The sequence below is a fragment of the Ylistrum balloti genome, unplaced genomic scaffold (assembly GCF_031769215.1).
Source record: "Ylistrum balloti isolate Yb309-2 unplaced genomic scaffold, AGI_CSIRO_Ybal_v1 Utg370038, whole genome shotgun sequence".
NCBI lineage: Eukaryota > Metazoa > Mollusca > Bivalvia > Pectinida > Pectinidae > Ylistrum > Ylistrum balloti.
Genome location: NW_026782097.1, coordinates 1641071 through 1660574, shown reverse-complemented (window position 1 = coordinate 1660574; position 19504 = coordinate 1641071). Strand labels below are relative to the sequence as shown.

The 19504-nt window shown below is 34.1% G+C and overlaps 1 protein-coding gene across 1 annotated transcript; it reads right to left on the bottom strand.

Moving 5' to 3' along the window:
- Positions 1 to 10451: 10451 nt before the first annotated feature.
- On the bottom strand, positions 10452 to 18376 carry LOC132549004 (coatomer subunit epsilon-like). The gene is made up of 11 exons (XM_060212915.1): positions 18273 to 18376; positions 16609 to 16772; positions 16324 to 16426; positions 15883 to 15932; positions 15153 to 15206; positions 14643 to 14724; positions 13268 to 13423; positions 12472 to 12540; positions 11815 to 11889; positions 11254 to 11334; positions 10452 to 10915 (listed from the first exon to the last, which is right to left on the bottom strand). The coding sequence occupies exons 1-10, from the start codon at positions 18366 to 18368 to the stop codon at positions 11281 to 11283; spliced, it is 903 nt and encodes a 300-aa protein (XP_060068898.1). The 5' UTR covers positions 18369 to 18376; the 3' UTR covers positions 10452 to 10915; positions 11254 to 11280.
- Between the last annotated feature and the right edge of the window lie 1128 nt (positions 18377 to 19504).

Sequence of the window (19504 nt, the reverse complement as noted above, 5' to 3'; positions counted from 1 at the left end):
ATTATAATATGAAGGATACAAACTGTAGCTTGCTCTATATTTTCCCTATGTTACACGGTTTGGATGGCTATTAATTACACAATATAGAAATCGCTATTAATTCTACAAATACCACCAGAGTTCGCACATGTCTCATGTACAAGATTTCTTTACATTCAGAATAATGTTGTCTACAAAGTGTTGAAATAAGTCTAGTTTGTTTTGCCGATAGGTTGCCCCATATTTCTGATTCATAAAACACAGCTAGTGGTATTACTTTCTGGAAGATACTTTCTGATGTCAGCGGTTCCAATTTGTCGAGAAGATCCTTGATTAAGTTCCTCTTTTTAGCATATTCTTCCGAGATATTTAGTCGACATTGGAGACGTATAGACTAGTGCTGATAAGTGCAATATCATCAGCTAGGCATGGATTAGCATGTATCAACGTTTAAACATGTGTCTCCATTCCTTCTTCGAAAGTACACTTTAAGTCAGAAGATATCCTAATACTTAAGTGTATATCGGAATCGCAGTATTTATAACATCCCCAATCAATGTTAACGGGAAATTATTGACAGTTTTTGAAGGAACTAATAAACCATTTTAACGAATTAAAGGAGAAATTCCATTTTTAAGCGTATTCTTCCGTTCAGTAGACAATGGAGACCTACTGGACTAGTGCTGATAAGTGCAACATCGTCAGCTAGACATAGTTTAGCACAATTAATTGTTAGAATTCTCGCGCCGGAATCTATTGCTTCCAATTTGTCGAGAAGATCATTGATTTTCAGTAAGTATAAAAATGTCAATATGGTCACCTTTGACATTTTGACCTTTTCACATTGAACCATTGTTATTGGGTATTATTATAATGACGACAGTGCTGAAGATTCCTTTGTATGAGTTGCATAACTTTCTAAACAAGTTCCATGTTACTCCAAGTCCATAAAGCTTGTGAAAAATACTTTTTTGGTGCAAGGTATCAAACGCTCTGTTTGCATCTAGGAACCTGACATGGACATCACCATTCTCTTCCAGGTTTTCGTTAATGCATTCAGGTAGCTTATACGATGCCATAGGGAAACTTTTTCATTTCGGAAATCATAGTTGCTGTTTGTTGGGGAATTCCATAATTTTTAGCTCCATCCAACTTATAACCTTTTCCATGAGTTTGTATAAGACAGGTAGTAACGACACAGGACGGTCATTGTTAGGACCATTCCTCTTTTTATGTCCATCTTTATATATCTTAACTTAAGACATGAAGACATGAAGTAACGACACAGGAAGGTAATTATATCTTAGATTAAGACATGAAGACATGAAGTAACGACACAGGAAGGTAATTATATCTTAACTTAAGACATGAAGTAACGACACAGGAAGGTAATTATATCTTAGATTAAGACATGAAGACATGAAGTAACGACACAGGAAGGTAACTATATCTTAACTTAAGACATGAAGTAACGACACAGGAAGGTAACTATATCTTAACTTAAGACATGAAGTAACGACACAGGAAGGTAATTATATCTTAGATTAAGACATGAAGACATGAAGTAACGACACAGGAAGGTAACTATATCTTAACTTAAGACATGAAGTAACGACACAGGAAGGTAATTATATCTTAGATTAAGACATGAAGACATGAAGTAACGACACAGGAAGGTAATTATATCTTAACTTAAGACATGAAGTAACGACACAGGAAGGTAATTATATCTTAGATTAAGACATGAAGACATGAAGTAACGACACAGGAAGGTAACTATATCTTAACTTAAGACATGAAGTAACGACACAGGAAGGTAACTATATCTTAACTTAAGACATGAAGTAACGACACAGGAAGGTAATTATATCTTAACTTAAGACATGAAGTAACGACACAGGAAGGTAATTATATCTTAGATTAAGACATGAAGTAACGACACAGGAAGGTAATTATATCTTAGATTAAGACATGCAGACATGAAGTAACGACACATGAAGGTGATTTTATCTTAACTTAAGACATGAATACATGAAGTAACGACACAGGAAGGTAATTATATCTTAAATTAAGACATGAAGACATGAAGTAACGACACAGGAAGGTAATTATATCTTAACTTAAGACAGGTATTAACGATACATGACGGTCATTGTTAACATCATTCCTCTTTTTATGTCCATCTTTATATATCGGAACTATAGCTCCTCTTTCCCAGGTTTTCTTCCCGGATATCCGAATAAGGTTGAACAGTCCTGTTATTGAATCTATTGATAGTTTCCCGCCATAAATAACATGTTCGTTTGTTACGTTATCGATACCCAAAGATTTATTCCCGGGACATAAACATTACATGAAGATGCAGTACAACAAGTCTTTTTTCCCGGGAAAAATCAATATACATGTACATGTACGTTTAGTCTGCGAACCGAAGTTATTTCTATGAACAAGCAAAACTGATCTCTATCTAATCGTTGGATAGGTACAAAAATATATGGCTTAAATATAAAATTGCTTCTCGATAAATAAAGGATTCAGCATTCTATTTTTTCCATGAATTACAACAAGCAACTTAATCATAAACAATACCACAGGATATGTTTTAAAATAACCGTTATTATTATTCTGACGGACTATCTATTTGTTTTTTTTTTTTGTTTTTTTGTTTTTTTGTTTTTTTTTGTCGGCTATGATGATCGACTTCATGCCGTTATCAAAAAGGTCGATAGAACGTCAGAATAATTCTGACTAGTTTTAAAAGTGTGCATATATCATGGTAAAGAGTTATCAGACTCGACAGCGGCTGATGGTTTGAGCAGACCAGGATCCAGTGTACACTCAGTTGAAGGGACGTAACTCTTATTACTATACAAGTTCTACATCGCTAATTTACCTTGTACAGAAGTGATTTCCGTTCTTACTAACATCTGGTTGGAAGTTCTCAACCAATCATCATTAATATCGGCTGGCTGTTGGTTGTTTTCGAATCGTATGACTTTTGCGTCTACAGACACTTACTGATGGAGAGCAATAAAATACCACCACATCAAAATGTCGCAATCAGAGGTACAGGTGGCGATAGACCAGATTGCGTTTTTCTTTCTTTTTTTTTTTGACGACCGATGGGAGATCGTGTTCGGCAATATAGAAAAAAAAACAAAGAAACAATATGAAAAACGCCACATTGAGACTTTGCGAATTAAGTTACTTTTTTTAATGCACCAAAACAAATATGGCGTGCGGCTTTAAATATTTCATTAATGGTAACCATGGTAAACAAAGTAAACAAATGTTATTAAAAGAATCGAGAGCACAATAGGATATTCTCCAAAATATATGCCTTGGGTTCCTTAGGGATGGCACATGCTGGGTTTTTCTGAAGAGTACGCCTGCACCATAGAAGTGCAGTTTGAAGTGCTCTCCTCCATTGCTTGCTGGGTTTTCCTAATAATACGTCTGCTGTAGAAAGGGTCATGCACGTTCGTTGTAGTCCTCTACCTGTGAAACCGTTTGAAGCGGGGACTATAGTTTTTCTCCCCGCCTGTCAATGTTACTATATTTAGAAAATCTCTTGTGGCTTCATTCCTTAAGGGATTCTCATCAACCTTCACGCTTATAAAGCATTACATTATCTTATGGTAATCTAGCGGTTTCATCTCTTACAAGATTTCGGTCAAATCCCACGCACTTGCAAATGACCATAACAGATCATTACACATTGATGATGAAACTGTATTGTCAGATTGGCATACTTATCTAGAACATTGTTACATTAAAATAAGTTACAAATTAGTTGTATACTTTTCCTTTTTGTCCAAATTAACAACAAACAGTCTCATTTTATAAATCCTTATAATGGTATTTGGTAATACCGTTTGGGGGCTGGGGCGATGATATGAAAAGACATTATAAGTATGTAGCATCGCAAAGAATTACTATTATATTATAGCTCCGATTTGTTTTTAGGGTCAAGGACAAAACATTAATCTGAGGCCCAGTACATTAGCCAAACTATTATGTCAGGCGATATAAATAGAACGTCTGCTAACACGTGTTCACAGACGAATCAGTGTAAAGCTAACATTTGCGTCCAGTACATTAACACCTACCCTGCTATCATGTGACAATCTAAGCCTTGACCCTCACTATCCCGCATAAACCCAGGTCACCCACCGCGGTGTACTAATTGGCATTTTTCCAGATAAAAGTTCATTGTCCAAGTAGGTCAATGGACCCCGAGACCGTTTGTAACGTAGCAGTCATTCAAAGTAATTATAACCGCTGATACAATTTAGATGTAATACAGGATCACAATATACAGTACAAGACAGGTCATATGTAACCTTCCCTTGATCTCTAATTGTGTTTAATTTGTGTATATGGTTGGGAAAACAGTCTACTATCTTTGATTTGAAATGTTAAAGATAATTACCAGTAATTCTTGGGAAAAATAGACGCATCATTCCACAATTTCAACTGTCTATGTTGTCGTATCGGTATGTTACATGGCATTTACCCATGACCATCCTCGATACTCCTGTAGTTACAATCACTCTCTACACCCCTGGAACATGTCATAGCCAAATTGAAGGTTCCATGTGCGACACCTTGCGGACAAGAATTTTCTTCTATTTTGACCCTTTGGTGTACCTCAAATGGTATATTGTAATGTCTTTTAAAGTTGAATGTCATTCCTTGGCAATATTCAAAATGAACGTATCAGCCTGTGATTGTTCAGTATTTTTTCTCCTGGAACATATTAATTACTTGCTTGTGTCTTCAATTTTGCCATGACATGTTCAATGGTGCAGAGAGCGAAAGTGATGGTTACCCCAGGAGTATCGGGGATGAACCTTGTGATCTTGTTGTGCATGTCGGAGAAAACAAAGTGGCCAACAGGCAGCCATTTTATTATGAGAATGATCTATTATGAAAGCTGAAGTTTGCTATCTTTACATTTCATTGTGCATAATCATTTTTGGACAGACCGCAAAAACGATAATCAAAGTACTGAAAGTACTGGTATGCTAAGACCATTAAAAAATAAATTCTTTGTTATTAGCTTGCTATATACTGAAACCAACTATATGCAATCAGTAAATCATTGCAGCCCATAAAAAATGACCAGCAGATATCAGAAATAACAAGCATAGTAGTATTACTTATGTAATACATGTCCCAAGTAGGCTCCAAGATGCAATGATAGGGAAGTTGTCCATTTCTTTGGATACATTGTAGGGAATGTTGATCATGGACACCATATTATCACTTTAAAGACTGTGTATCCTATTGGTTTAAGACCATTAGTTAGACCATCATGCAAATAACATGCTACATACAAATATTGGACAGCTTCATTTTCCAGATTGTTTGTAAATGACTGCATAAGAGTGCCAATTTTCTAAAACAAACATGACTTGTCTCCATAACTTAAAATAGAAAATGCCTATTCTTCCAGAAAACCTGGTCTTATTCTCCTTGTACTTTTTCTGGGAATCTTCAAGTAGATATTGACTTTGTTCCAATTTTTCATGTTTATATATTCTTTGTTCTCTAAAACTTGTCACAAGATATTTTATTCCTCTTGTATTATCATTTTTTTAACATCCTTACAGTGACCTTGAACCTTGAAATTTACAAGATGTGAATATCTTTTAGGTTGTGAAATTTGATAGAAAAACGAGGGTAATACAATGGAAAAACACCCCCATGCAACTATCCGTTTTTTGACTGTGACCTTGATCTTTGATATCTGACCCTGAATTTCTAAAGAAACCGACTTCTCCTCACAAGGGATACATGTTCCAAATTTGATTAAGGTATACTAACTGTCTTGGTCTCAATGCGTTTACAAGGTAATCATTTAGTACTTATGCAAGTACTGTGACCTCTACATTCAATCCTCAAAATCATTACTATATCCTCTCCACATTGCCCAGGGATAACTGAAACTGTAATCCAAATGATAACATGTTCCCTAATATTCCTGCGAAGTTTTGTTGAAATTGGTCCACAGGTTTAGAAGTTGACCGACATGCAAAACCTGTCTATATTGACCAGATGCCATGGCAATCAATATTTCCAGGGGAAAATGGTGCATGCACATCTACACATTGTCCCGAATATTACTGTAGTTTCATTGGAGTTGTCTAGACAAGATGTGTCTACAGACAGACAAACAGATGGATGGACAGATAGACAACTTGATTCGATTTACCCACCCTTTTGGTGGTATAAGAATGCACAAGAGTGCTTACAAATTCCATGTGGACAGACATCATGGAAAAATAATAATGATAATGATAAAAATAAAAACATGATAAAGATGCTTATATCTTGTTTTCTTTATTCAGTATACTTTCCATGCTTTGATCAGCAATGTAATCGTGTCATGTCAATATCCTAGTACAAGATTGCATACACAAAATTGTTGTAGGTAGACTTTTAAGATAAATAAAAAAAAAATACATGTTTAAATGAAGGTTTTAAACAGAAGTTGTATTATGTTCAGTATACAGTGATTTTTCTAGACAATTGTAAACTATAAACTCGGTATACAGCGATCTTTTCTACACATTTGTAAACAACAAACTCAGTATGCGGTGATCTTTTCTACAAAAAGTTTTTTTATATATTGTATATACATAACTCAGAAAAAAAAAATAAGTAAACCTTTCTATGTACACTACAAACTCAGTATACAGTGAGCCTTTCTACATAAACTTGGTATAACTAGTGAATCTTTCTACTTAAGTAAATTGAAGATTGTAAAGAAATTTACTACAAATGCAGCATACAATGATCTTTTCCACATTTTTTTATTTTCTGCCATTTGTTGATTCTTCTTTTGTGATGGTAATTATATTGCCGCCTTTAGAGAGTACTGTGACCTTAAAAGGCAACATGGTTGTTAGCATATCCTCAAGTGATTAACCATCTTCAACATCTAATTGGAGGTCGGAAAGAAGGACGTTTTTCTCCACCATAAGGTCCTCAAATCCATTGTTGGTCACAATGGCCAATTCCAAGTTAGAATAATCAAGAGATACCTTCTACCATTCCAGATTTCATTTCTTCAGGGACATCCACCTGCTGAAAGAGAGTAAAGCAAATAAATAACTATATTTCTTTATTGCTATGATTATGTGCAAGAAATATACACTTCTGTATAAGCTTATAGTCTTGAACTTCCCAATAGGAGTCTATATTAAATATAATTAATTGTTTTGACATTCAGGACTGTCAAATTATGAAGTGATGGACAGCTAGAAAATAAGAATATCTTGACCATGGTCATACAGAGATTGAATCATAAAGTTAAATTCATGAGATAAATCTGTGCAGTATGATAATTTATTTTGACGTTTGTATTTCAAAAATCATTATGACTTGAAAGGTAATGTGTAATTTAATTAATTACATTGGACCGTCATGCAATGGCAATGCCATTTTCATAATGTAATTGTAATTTCATTAATTACATCATCATGTAATTGAACCCATGCCTGTTACAAACAGTAGCTGTCCTAACTGATCCTAAAATTAAATTTGGCTATGTCTATCACAAAATTAATGTTGGCTGTCTATTACAAATGCCATATTTAGCTACAGTAGAGGTATTTCAAAAATGTATGTCATTGTAACTGAAAGGACACAATTAATGGTTACTTAACCAGAACTACAGTTCTGAACAAACCACTACAAAGCCTGGTTAACTGTACTAAGAAAATGTCTTCTCAATTAATCAATTTCATTGATTATTGACATCTTATTGTTGTACTTACAGTCACTTGAGTTTCTTAAAAGTTGCAATTTGACTTTTAATAAGGCCCAAAATGATAATACTGCAATGTCTTAATTAGCTCTCGAGGGGTATTGGTTAGACTATTTATCTCATTTCATTCCATTCACCATGAAAACAAAACTCTAAAAAACAGTCGACAATTAATGACAAATATTGAGCCTAGGGCTGGGTAAAATTGATGAATCAAAAGTGTTGAACTGAAAGTGGATGCAGTTGACATAATACTGAAATTTCTGAGATGAACAAATACAGTACATATATCAAAAAGTTCAATTGTACCAATAATACTTTACACATTCACACTGGGACTTTACACATTCACACTGGAACTTTACACATTCACACTGGGACCTAACACTTTGCTAGGTTTATCCTAATCTTTATTAAAATACTTTCCGGGAATCAGATGTTAATTGACATCTTCATTATTCCTAATCTTCATATTGTAATCGTTCACATGCATCACTCTTCAACAGAATCAACGAGACATCATGTCAGAAAGACAAAAACTAAAATTAAGTAAAACTATATATATTAACTTCACATGTAAACCTTAAAATTAGCATAGCTGTAGAGTTCCCGTACGATTTCATACTCTGGCCTTGGGCCGTTGGGGTACTTATAAATTATCTCCGATCAGAAATTTGAAAGAGCTAGACCTACAATAGCGCGGACAGTGACAGATATTTTAAAGTAAAATCGATATATTACCCAGACAGATTCCTAGATCTATTCACGGTAGCGTAAGTAGTACAGTACAATATTACGGATAAGTTTTTTTTCTGGTTAATTTCCGATCTGTTGGGCCACTGACAGAAGTGACTGCGATGAGACCATTATGAAACGATCATTCCAAAATAAATCCATTTCAAAATACTGAAATACTTTACGGAAGCAACAAAAATGTGCTAGATGCTTACATAACATTTTTCAAATGCATACTGCTTCAAGGGGAAAGTCTTGAAAATATTTTGAAAAAAAAGTGCTATGGCGGCAGTGCCCAGCTTGCGCGTCGCCGTCAAGCCTAAATTCAATAGACGCGAAGGCTCATTCCAAATGAATTGTTGCAAAAAATGCAATTGATAGTTCAGTATAAGTATTGACTTCAAATTCAGCTAACATATATATATATATATATATAGTGATACTTACCTACATGAATTACCCGCCATCTTCTTTCAGCCGCCGTCTTCTTTCAGGGTCCAGCAGCACAGAGCACCCCGGCTGTTTCCGTCAAAATTTTATGCTACTCTAAATCATTCTTATTTTAGTTTCATTTTTATTTTCAACTACATATATCAGTATTTTTAATAGTTATCAACAGTATTAAACGGGAAGTAAATTTTTGAAAAAAAGAAAAATAGAAAGATATACAAATGTATATGACTCCCACAATGCATCGCGCGGAAAAGAAAGTTAAGCCGCCATATTGGCATCGCCTCGCAAAATTTACCACCATAAACATGAGTCTTTGTCATTATATTTACAAATTTCGATGTCTGATTATCATTAATACACAACACAAAACATTTTCTTGATGTACAGGTAATGAAGAAAATGTCGATAAGGTTGTTTCATTTAATGACTAGCATCAGCAACTTGTAGGGGCGATAATCCAATGATTACGGTAATGTCCGGCAGATGGAGTAGGAGTAAACTTTCGATTTATGAACCAATGAAAACGAAGTACTGATACTCAGCCTCAGGGGCGATAGCAACATGCTTAAGAGCATTGAAAATGCTCTTAGCATAAAAAGCGCAATCCAGCCATTTTGGATTCTAACATTAAAATTTCATTTGAACATTCCTCTTGTTTCCTAGTCCTGCATGATCCATTCTGAAACTGGTCGAGAAATATGATAGCCATCATGCAGCCATCGAAGAATTTTGAAAGTTGAATATTTTTACTTTATTTCTTGATAAATCCTGGATTGATCTTTCTCATAGGTCATGGTAAACTCTCCTTGGTTCCTGATTGAGAATGTTCAATTTTGGGACCAATTGGCTGCCATCTCCAGATTCTAACTGTTAAAGTTTTGTTGTCTGTACTGGAGGTTTACCTTGGTCCTTAATTCTGTGTTTGATTTAAGTAGGGTTCCTCCTCCAACAGTGATCGGTAAAATACAATGATCAACGGTTACTTGTGTTGGAAATTGACATTTCTTTTTGGTTGGGATGTTGGTCCCTAATTGTGTAAGTTGCATCAAGACATTGTTCAGAAAAGCGAGGCAGCCAAAATGCGGCCATCTTGGTGTCAGAAAGTTTTACTCTATAAATTGTTTTCATGTATCATTTGTACATTGTAGATTCCATTTGGTCTTTAACTTATTCATGTCTTTTACAAAATTGGAAAAAAAAAGAGAGAAATGAACGAAAATGATGATGATGATGATGATGATGATGATGATGATATGATGATGATGATGATGATGATGATGATGATGAAAAATTAGCTCTAGTCGATTTGGATACATTTCTTAAGATGTACTAAATTGATACTTTCACTTATTAACACTGTTTTCCAAATTACTTTATCATTTCATTGATTTATCTGTCTTACAATAAAATTATCTAAACTTACAAAGCACCAATAACGATCCTACAATGGCTGGCGCCTTGAGGTCAGTAAAATCTTTTGTTGTAAATATACTCAAAACAACTCACATACTACAATGGTTATCACATATTTAATGACTACAACACATATACATGTACATAGACAAAATGAAAGTATTCCAAAAATTGTCAAAACAAAATACATATTATATGTTGTCAAAGTAAGTGCCATCCCATACCTTCATTTGTAAACCACAATTTTAATTCTCTCCAAGAGTTTATTTTTCATCATTATCGATAATAAAACAAACAGCTTAATCCAAGAAATTTCATCTTTTAGTAGTGAATGCTAAAACTTGATATTCAACTAACAGCACAGTCCATCAACACTGATGCTTAGTCAGTCTGATCTGGTAGCAACAATACATCTTGAACTATACCGTCAAAAGTACATGTATTGTCATTTAAATTACACTGCAGAATAATCTTCATGGTCCTCCGATTTACAGTGTTCAACTTTGCTGTATTTGGAAATCTGGATATCAATTCCTCAGGTTTTGTTGCTCCTGAAAACATCTGCAACAATAAAATGAATATAAACACAATAAAAATCTTCTGATGGCAAATCTTAAACAAAAGACTTATTACCAGTACATGTCTTAGCATACTGACCTTAAAATGAAATCTGATAGCACATGAAATCGAGATTAAAAATCTTGAGGAATGAGACCAAACTTCATGTCATGTGCTTTGATTCAAATACAATGTATTTTTATTAAAAAGATTTCCCCAATTATCTGATACACTTAAGATAATGATTATAAATCAAAAAGTGAATGAAATAATTTGAAATAATGTCATTTTTTAATAAAGTATCTGAGAGATCCTTCCTTTGATTTAAGAGCACTACCTACTTCCAATGAACAAGTCCTAGGAAGTTGCTACGATGTCACTGTTGCTGAATAATTCCTTGATATTCTTTCAAATTCACTTTCCTACAAAACACAACAAAAATTGTCAAAAAAACGTTAGTCTCTGTCATCAGCTTGTCATCACTCCATACATATTTGATGATTACATCAATTTCAAATATTCCTTAGTATCACTTATTTACAGGTATACAAATGTCCAGCTTTCCCTTTTACATCCAATAATAAGATTTATATTAATACAAGATCTGCGTAAAACAACATTGTTACAGAAACTTCATTTAAATGAAAATTTTGTTTAATGCATGATAAGACACAATTTGCAGACTTGTAGTTGATAATTGGAATAAACTCCAGAACTTGATTGTCCAAGCCACATTGTTTAAATCCTGTATGAATAATGGTAGACAATGGTATAGTATTATTCTAGTTTAAACCAGTAATCAGAAGTCAGAATTAGTAATCCACGTCCTAATATGTCTGTATTATCAAATCTAAGCTGATCAACAGTATCCACACAAAGGTAACTTCAGTAGAGGTTTTTACCTTATGTAGATAGTCTTTAACAAATGGATGACTTCGGTGTGAATCCTTCAACTGGGAAATGTATCTGTTGCTCACCTGTATCAGAATAAAAATAACTTACTTTATTTATCTGAATGTAAGCCCATGTCAGGTTATAGGCATACCTGTATGTAGCAGAATTAATAACAAATTTCATTGTCCTGTCATTAGCCCACTCCTGACCTTTAAAGACTTTTCCTCAAAAAAAATGTGTCAGCCATCCATGTTTATTTAGAAGGTTGAAAAAAATTAATAGCAACAATGCATAACCAAAAACATACAAATTAACAAAAATTTCTTCTCATCTAAACATGTCTGCATGATCCATATATTAATATCCTGGAAACTCCGATGATAGGCATCAACTTCAATCACTAACAATGATATTGGATTAAATCTTCGACCAGTTTGATAAGTTTGTACGTTTTACATGTAAATGATTGAAAAAGAGAAATTTAAAAAAAAAACTTCTATCTAAAATATGTACTGAGTAAGTTTACAAATACAAGTGTATTTTCATAAAACAATAAAAAAGGAATCTCAACACCACAAAGACTTCATGTGAACATTGTCTACATGTTTCGACCGCTATGCGGCCGTCATCAGGACAGTGTATTTTCAGTAAAATCACATTCTTACCTCTGGTGTCTTGCCCAGATGCTGTGATAATATAATCATATTAACCAATGTCTCAGCATTATTGGAATCCTGAAAAAAAAAACCACACACACACATTAAATCCATATCTAGACAAAATAATATGTCTCCAAGCAGTAAGCACCCATGATACACTGTAACCCCTGTGGGTAATGTTGGTTTATTTCAAATCCAAACTACATCAAAATAATTTAACAATTCAAGTCATTGCCATCACATTTTATGGAATTGAAACTTTCATTTTGACTTGCGATATAGCCATATTGGTTACAAATTTGTCAGTCTTAGTACCAAAGCTTTAATGAAACACAATCCACATATCCTTCTTAATGAACAATGTTTTCAACCTAATCAATACTTATCATGCTTGGCAAATTATATCACCATACCACTTTTAAAACAAAACTGGTCTTAGTTCATGTTACAGTATAATAATAAACATTATTTATTTCACAACAATTGCGAAGCAAGTTTATTCAGCTTATATGGTCGCACAGGTGACCCCATGCCTTTTCACATCCATTTTGAGAGTCAAACCCCGGAAGGCTAGGTGAAAGGCGAGTGCATTACCACTGTGCCATCCGACCACCCCATGTTACATTAAATTATGTGAAGGTCTCTTAACTTTCCATTATAAATGATTATCATGTGTTGAAACGGTAGTTCACTTACACGCAAATGTATCAGAAACTATTGTTAACCATCCAATTTTAGAATCATTCTCATTTAAGATATCAGGACACTTTATTTTACTTAAATAAATGCAAACATTACATACCCTATCCATAGCCTCCTGGAGTACTGACTCTGCATCATCAAACTTGCCCTGCCCCATGTAAGCTGCAGCCTGACCATTGAGTAGGAGGGGAGTAGGAGAATGTTTGTCTGCCAGCTCTTGGAATATGTAGTAGGCATCCTGGAATTTCTCACCTCCCTGGATCAAAGAATTTTTTCAAACAATATTAAGTATTCCCCTAAAAAAAACGTTCACATCAAATCTGACTGTTCTACTTACTTATCAACAGTCTTATTCAGTTTACCTTAATGAATCAATAAAAAAAAATTCACATTTTATATCATGAGTTATCTTTCTTGCCATCCTGTATAATTGTTTAAGCTCTGAAATGCATACCTGTTCACTAAGGCAGTGAATATGTACAATGTCTCGTATCCCAATTTCACTTGATATTGGAGATTCGTTACAATCACTTGAAATCATTTTCTATAAGTGTTCCCAATAACAGTTCTGCAGATATTGGACAATTGAGTGGAGGTAGGCTAATATTTAGTTATGGTGGTGTTATTATGAATTTAATCTTAGTTTTGTTTTATTTACTTATAATCTTTATAAACCTGTGGCCTTAAAGCCCAGTCAATATAATTCACATCAAGCAACTTGAAATTTATTATAGATCAATGTTCTTTAATGCAAGCTACTTTAAAAGATGTGTATTATGACTCCATGCCCATTTGTGTTCCGTTAATACAGTCTTTCAAACTTGTAACACATCTGACTTTTAAAACCTTTGAAGTGGATCAAGGACAATTATCAAATAACCTTCTTTGTTATCATTATACAGGTGAAATATGAAGGCTTTAGACTCAATAACACTTTTTAGATGACTCGGAAGTGATTTGTGGCACTGTTGAAAGTTTGATACATGATACCTAGGGAGTCAGTCAAAATTTGATAAAATACATTTGATATTATTTCAAAAAGCTACTGGACCATGTCCACGAGCACATCATTCCCTAAGAGCCAAGAGATGAGCTATCTACCATATACTTTGTATCTTGTTGCTAGACAGAGCTTAATACCTTGTCATAAGATTTGAGAGAGCAGTGTAAAAAGGGTGTTTTTTTTAAAACTTCTTTATCAGCGTGAGGGTTTCACTTTGTCAAAAAAGGTTTGTTCGTTTTGTTAGGTGGGTTTGCTGCCTGTGAACAACCAGGTTCTTCTGAGGCCAGGTCTCCTTGTGGTAGCAGGTGTCTAACACACTAATTAACTTACTGCAGACCAATTACAATTCATCCAGTGCAATAAGGGTAAAGCATCTTACCCAAGGACACAACGTCATCACAGACCGGTCTGTTTCTCTGAAATAAAAACTACAAAAACCAGCTTCTCAGACATCAATAAACTTCCAACTTACAACAGCTAAATTGAACCAAGCTTGTGCCAGCTGGAACAAAACACTATCTTCATCAACCTCTTGCATCCTTTTGAGTTCTTTCCTGAAATAAAGTACAGACATAAATAAAATGTTAATTATCCCATTTACAATCAAATATTTATATATGTGATAATTAAATATAATTAAACCAATAGTGGGGAAACAGCTGTAATTAGAATTCTTTTAAATGGTGATTCCCAGACAAATCAGGAGGAATGATGATCACAAAACATTCTCTCCCACAGATACTCCCTTACTGGACAATACAAAACATACACAAGTGAACGACATCATCCCAATACCTTATAATCATCAGAACAACACAGTCTAGCTATACTCAGCCTTGACAGATCTATGCAGTTGAGATATATATATAGATTATGTTGCTTGACTTCCCTGTCCAGTTTTAGTAAGATCTTTATTGTAGCAACCTATCAAGCTGAATCTACCAGGTCCAGTTTCAGTATAATCTGTATCGTAATGACTCACCTTGCTAGATCTACCCGGTCCAGTTTCAGCAGGATCTGTATTGTAAGGGCCAGACTGTGCAAAAGACAAAGAAATAGTAAGAAACAAACCATAATTACCTACATTTCAGAGATTTCAAAATTCACTTACATCTTTCACTGATGAACTATGTGTCAAGGTTATAAGGAAAGCCCTGTCTAATCTGACTCTCTATTGACAATAATATCTATGTCAAATTATACAGATTGTCAATATTCAAATGTCTCATTAAGTGATTTTTTTTAAATGGGAGTTAAAATGTTAACTAAGTTATGTGTGAAAGATATGTCTGCACACTCTGGTTTTTGATCTGACACATGTTTAACTAACAACATGGGGTAAATAGGTCATTCTATCTAGATTGAAGAATATGTATTTCATAATCAAACAAAATTAATCTTTATGTATTGAATATTCTACTATAAAACCAATAGTTTTTCTAGGAAGGAAAATTGGTGCACTCCTTGAAAACCTATGAAAAGTATGGAGTCTGTTTAAATTTTTGCTTGCTGAATAGTAAAATAATCCCACCTTTACCCAGTCACCAAACTGATGTTTTTCATTTTGTCTTTTTCTGTTTCCATTATCTTTTCTACATGATTTCATTAAGTACACACCCCCACCCCAAATGTATATTTTCGCCACCTACGGAGAAGAACACTAATTAAGCCATATTTGGTATAAAGAGTTTCAACATTTAAAGATTCCTTACCATTCCAAGTTGTCAGACTGGTGTAGAGTACGAAGTGCTGAATCATAATTCTGTAAGGACAAAGAGAACCTTTCTGACATATAGCAGTGATATATATTTTCGTGAGAAACATGAAATCTGTATACCATATTAATGATGAATGATGTTTTATATATCATTTTAATATATGTTACAACACATGTTCAAATCAGGAGACTCAATCATATCTTTGTGATTATTATAGCTTTCCTTCTATCTACTTTTAAATGTTTTATCTTCTGGACAAAACAACAAAGCTTTTACAAGAGATAAATTTTAAATAAAACACAATAAAACAAAAAGGAATCTCAACAACACGAAGACTTTTTGTAGAGAGATAAATCTGTAATCAAGTGCAAATGAACTCATATTTCATTGGACAACAGCTAATTGGACTTCATTTTTTATTCATAATCCTCTGACCTGGTCATGGTAGTATATAGAAGCACCCATCACCAGGAAGGTACTGTTACTGACGTCAAAGCTTCCGCTCATCTTTGAATCAAGGTCACGCACCAACGAATCTCTGTGAACATAACCATAATCCAAAACTTCAAAGTATTGAAATAAAAAATCAAGAAACTTGTTCTCGTCAAAGTGCAAATAAATGTCTGGGTTCTTTGATATGATTTCTTCATACAAAGGTGAGATATAAATAAGGAACTATTGAAATACAATTATGTAGTCTACTGTAAAAGATTCACCAACCGTTTTGATTCATTCGACAGATAATCTGCATACATCCTCACTGCTTGTAGCTCGTCTGGGCTAGCAGAACTGATTTCATCCAAACATACCCCATACTTTTTCTGAGACAGGTAAGCACGGTACATTAGCACATCTCGCTGGATCTTTGTCTCCTGATTAGAACTCTGCAATAAAATGATCATCATCACAGAAAAGCTTCTTTGTGAATTGTAGCTGGTTTAATTATCAAGTTATAGCTAATATATGTCTGATGTTGCTTACTTCATTTAGTTTGACTGGAGTACACCAGGGAAAACATGTGACCCCATACCTTTTCATCTCTGTTTGGGAAATGGAAATTCGGTTATCTAGGATGAAAGTCATTCCTTTTGGTATTCCTCCTTGGGACTTCTTTATACTGGGCATTTGACAATGTCCCTTGATGGAGGAAAAAATTGTCAAACGTCTGATATAAATGAGTCCCAAGAAAGAATCTCAAACGGGATTAGGGCAAAAGGGGAGTGTGTTACCATAATCTTATGGGTTCTGACTATATATTTGCGATTTTGTTTTTGTCTTGGTCGCAGAGAATACCATTATTGCCAATCTAGGGAGAGTTTACTTTTTGGGATGTCAGACCTTCCCCCCTCCCAAAAAAAAATTTCGCCCTAAGCTATTCCACCCCAAATTTGTTCCATAATATCTCAACCATATTGTCCTAAAAGATTGTTATGCCCTAAAAGTACATATCGACCCAAAAATGATTAAAAGTGAATCACTCTAATAACAACGACAGAATACTCGGGTAGTGTCGATATGTATATATGTATTTTTCAGTTCTGAATTAATAAATAAAGTTTAAGTTAAATGGTGTTGTTGTATGTTAAGTTTAGTTGCCATATGATACCACACTGCAAAAGTTATGTTTGTGTTATTTGGGAGTCATATATGCAAGTTAGAAGTAGGAAAAAGTTTCTTCTTTCCCGCGATGTATTATTTATAAATATCACCCTGTTGTAAACTATATAAAACAGCTTGAAAGTCGACTCTTATTTGGGTTGTGAGAATTTGGAATTTTTATATTAGGAAGAATTCTATTGACTGCGACAAAGACAAAAATAAAATTCTGACAGATAGCCAGAATTCTTCGGACTAAATGAAATCTTGCCTTAAAAAGAATCCTTCAGTCAGGTGATGAATTCATTCGTATTTACTTACATATGCAGGAGTGTGTTGGATTCATACACTGTGTACGGTTTATTGTAAAAAAAAAAACTATAGGACATATGTTTGGAATTTTGTACTCCCAAATTTACATTACCCTGCAATATTTTATAAAGTTGTTGTGAATATATATGCCATTTAATCCAATTTATGTGCATCCTCTCAAATCCAAATATTTCCCTACCTGTTTGCTGCAGTGATCAGTAATGGACCTCATTGTTCCTTTCTATTACTGGACAACGATACCATGTATATTGTGCCATAATGTTACAGTCAATAAATGGCTACTATTTCTAGTAATTTTCAGATCTTCATACGTTTGAGATACATTGCTGGGTTAGCTTACGTTCAGTTAGTTCAGGAAAAGAAATAGCCGGTCCTCCACTTCACACCACTTTATCATATTGACATTATATCTTCAATTAGTTTTGCTACGAGTGTATTAAAGTATTTTTAATTACCTTTAATTTGTGGGACTCGTTAATACAATGTTGATAATCTCCGGTAAAGAAAGCTGTTCGTATCTCAAAAAGTTCGTCAACATTGTCGTGTGCCATTGCAACGCTTTAACCTGTCAGCGACGTGGAAAAGTGATCGGGGTCTTCAAAATGCTTTAATTGCGTGTACATATAGCTTAAGCACGTACAAGAGATGGATCAAGACCTTTCAGGTGCGTTCGACTTGTAATATTATAAAAATATATTAAGGAAAACTGCTCATTGAATAAAATTAATCTCAAACGGTAGTATGCATGTATTAATTATCAATAAGCAGAGAACAAGTATACTTACATACGATATATAATTTAAAACGTGTATATCCTTTGGATAATCAAATTCAGTCGTTTGAATGTTGGACTCATGGCTTTTGACATAGGTCAAGGTTCATTTTTAATCGCAAATTTTGTTAAAATTTATTCTAGGAACATTCTGAACAAATAAAACGAGCGTACATGTATGGTGTTCAGCATCAGTCCAATAAGATAATTTGGAACAGAATAGCATATAGCCAAGAGAGGTTAAAAGTCTTAAGTTACAATTTACTGTAGCCCAGTGGAGTAAAAAAATATTGATTACTAGGAAGGGATGTGGGGCAGAAAATACAGGTTGGTGGAGCCAAGGAAGACAGAAAATATAGGTTTTTGTAGCCCAGTGGAGCAGACAATCCTAGTTGGTGTAGCCCAATGGAAAAGAAAATATAGATTACTGTAGATCATTCGAGCAAAGTCATGTAGGTGTTGCCCAGTGGAGCAGAAAATATCGGATGCATATACTTTAGCCAAGTGAGTAAAAAAAATGTTGTGAAAATGTAGCCAATTACATGGCAGTGATTTTTTTTCTTCCCATTGGTCCTATTTACAAACACAGGTGATGACAGAGAGAATACATAAAAAGATACCATGAAGTCATTTTAGACAATGTTTTCATCTTAGATGGATGAAGTTCTTTCAGATACCAATATACACTACCATAGCACTTTGACCTCCCTTTGGTTTATAATCCACCTATTTAACTATAACCTGATCCACCTATTTAACTTCATTCAAGTGTCCTCAGTATTAAATAAGTAATGCCAGTTTTCTGATAATTGGTGTGGCAATTTCCTTTATACTCCGATCAGTCTGATTGGTGAACAATTGATTCTCAGCCATATTAGAGCATCTTAAAGTACGTTAACCTAAAATACAAGACAA

Coding starts and splice junctions, on each gene's coding strand:
- LOC132549004 (XM_060212915.1), bottom strand. CDS start 18,368: ATGGCACACGACAATGTTGACGAACTTTTTGAGATACGAACAGCTTTC. Junction 13,424..14,642: donor CTTGGTTCAATTTAGCTGTT/GTAAGTTGGAAG, acceptor TCTTTGATCCAG/GGAGGTGAGAAATTCCAGGA. Junction 11,890..12,471: donor ATCTGGGCAAGACACCAGAG/GTAAGAATGTGA, acceptor ATTCTGATACAG/GTGAGCAACAGATACATTTC.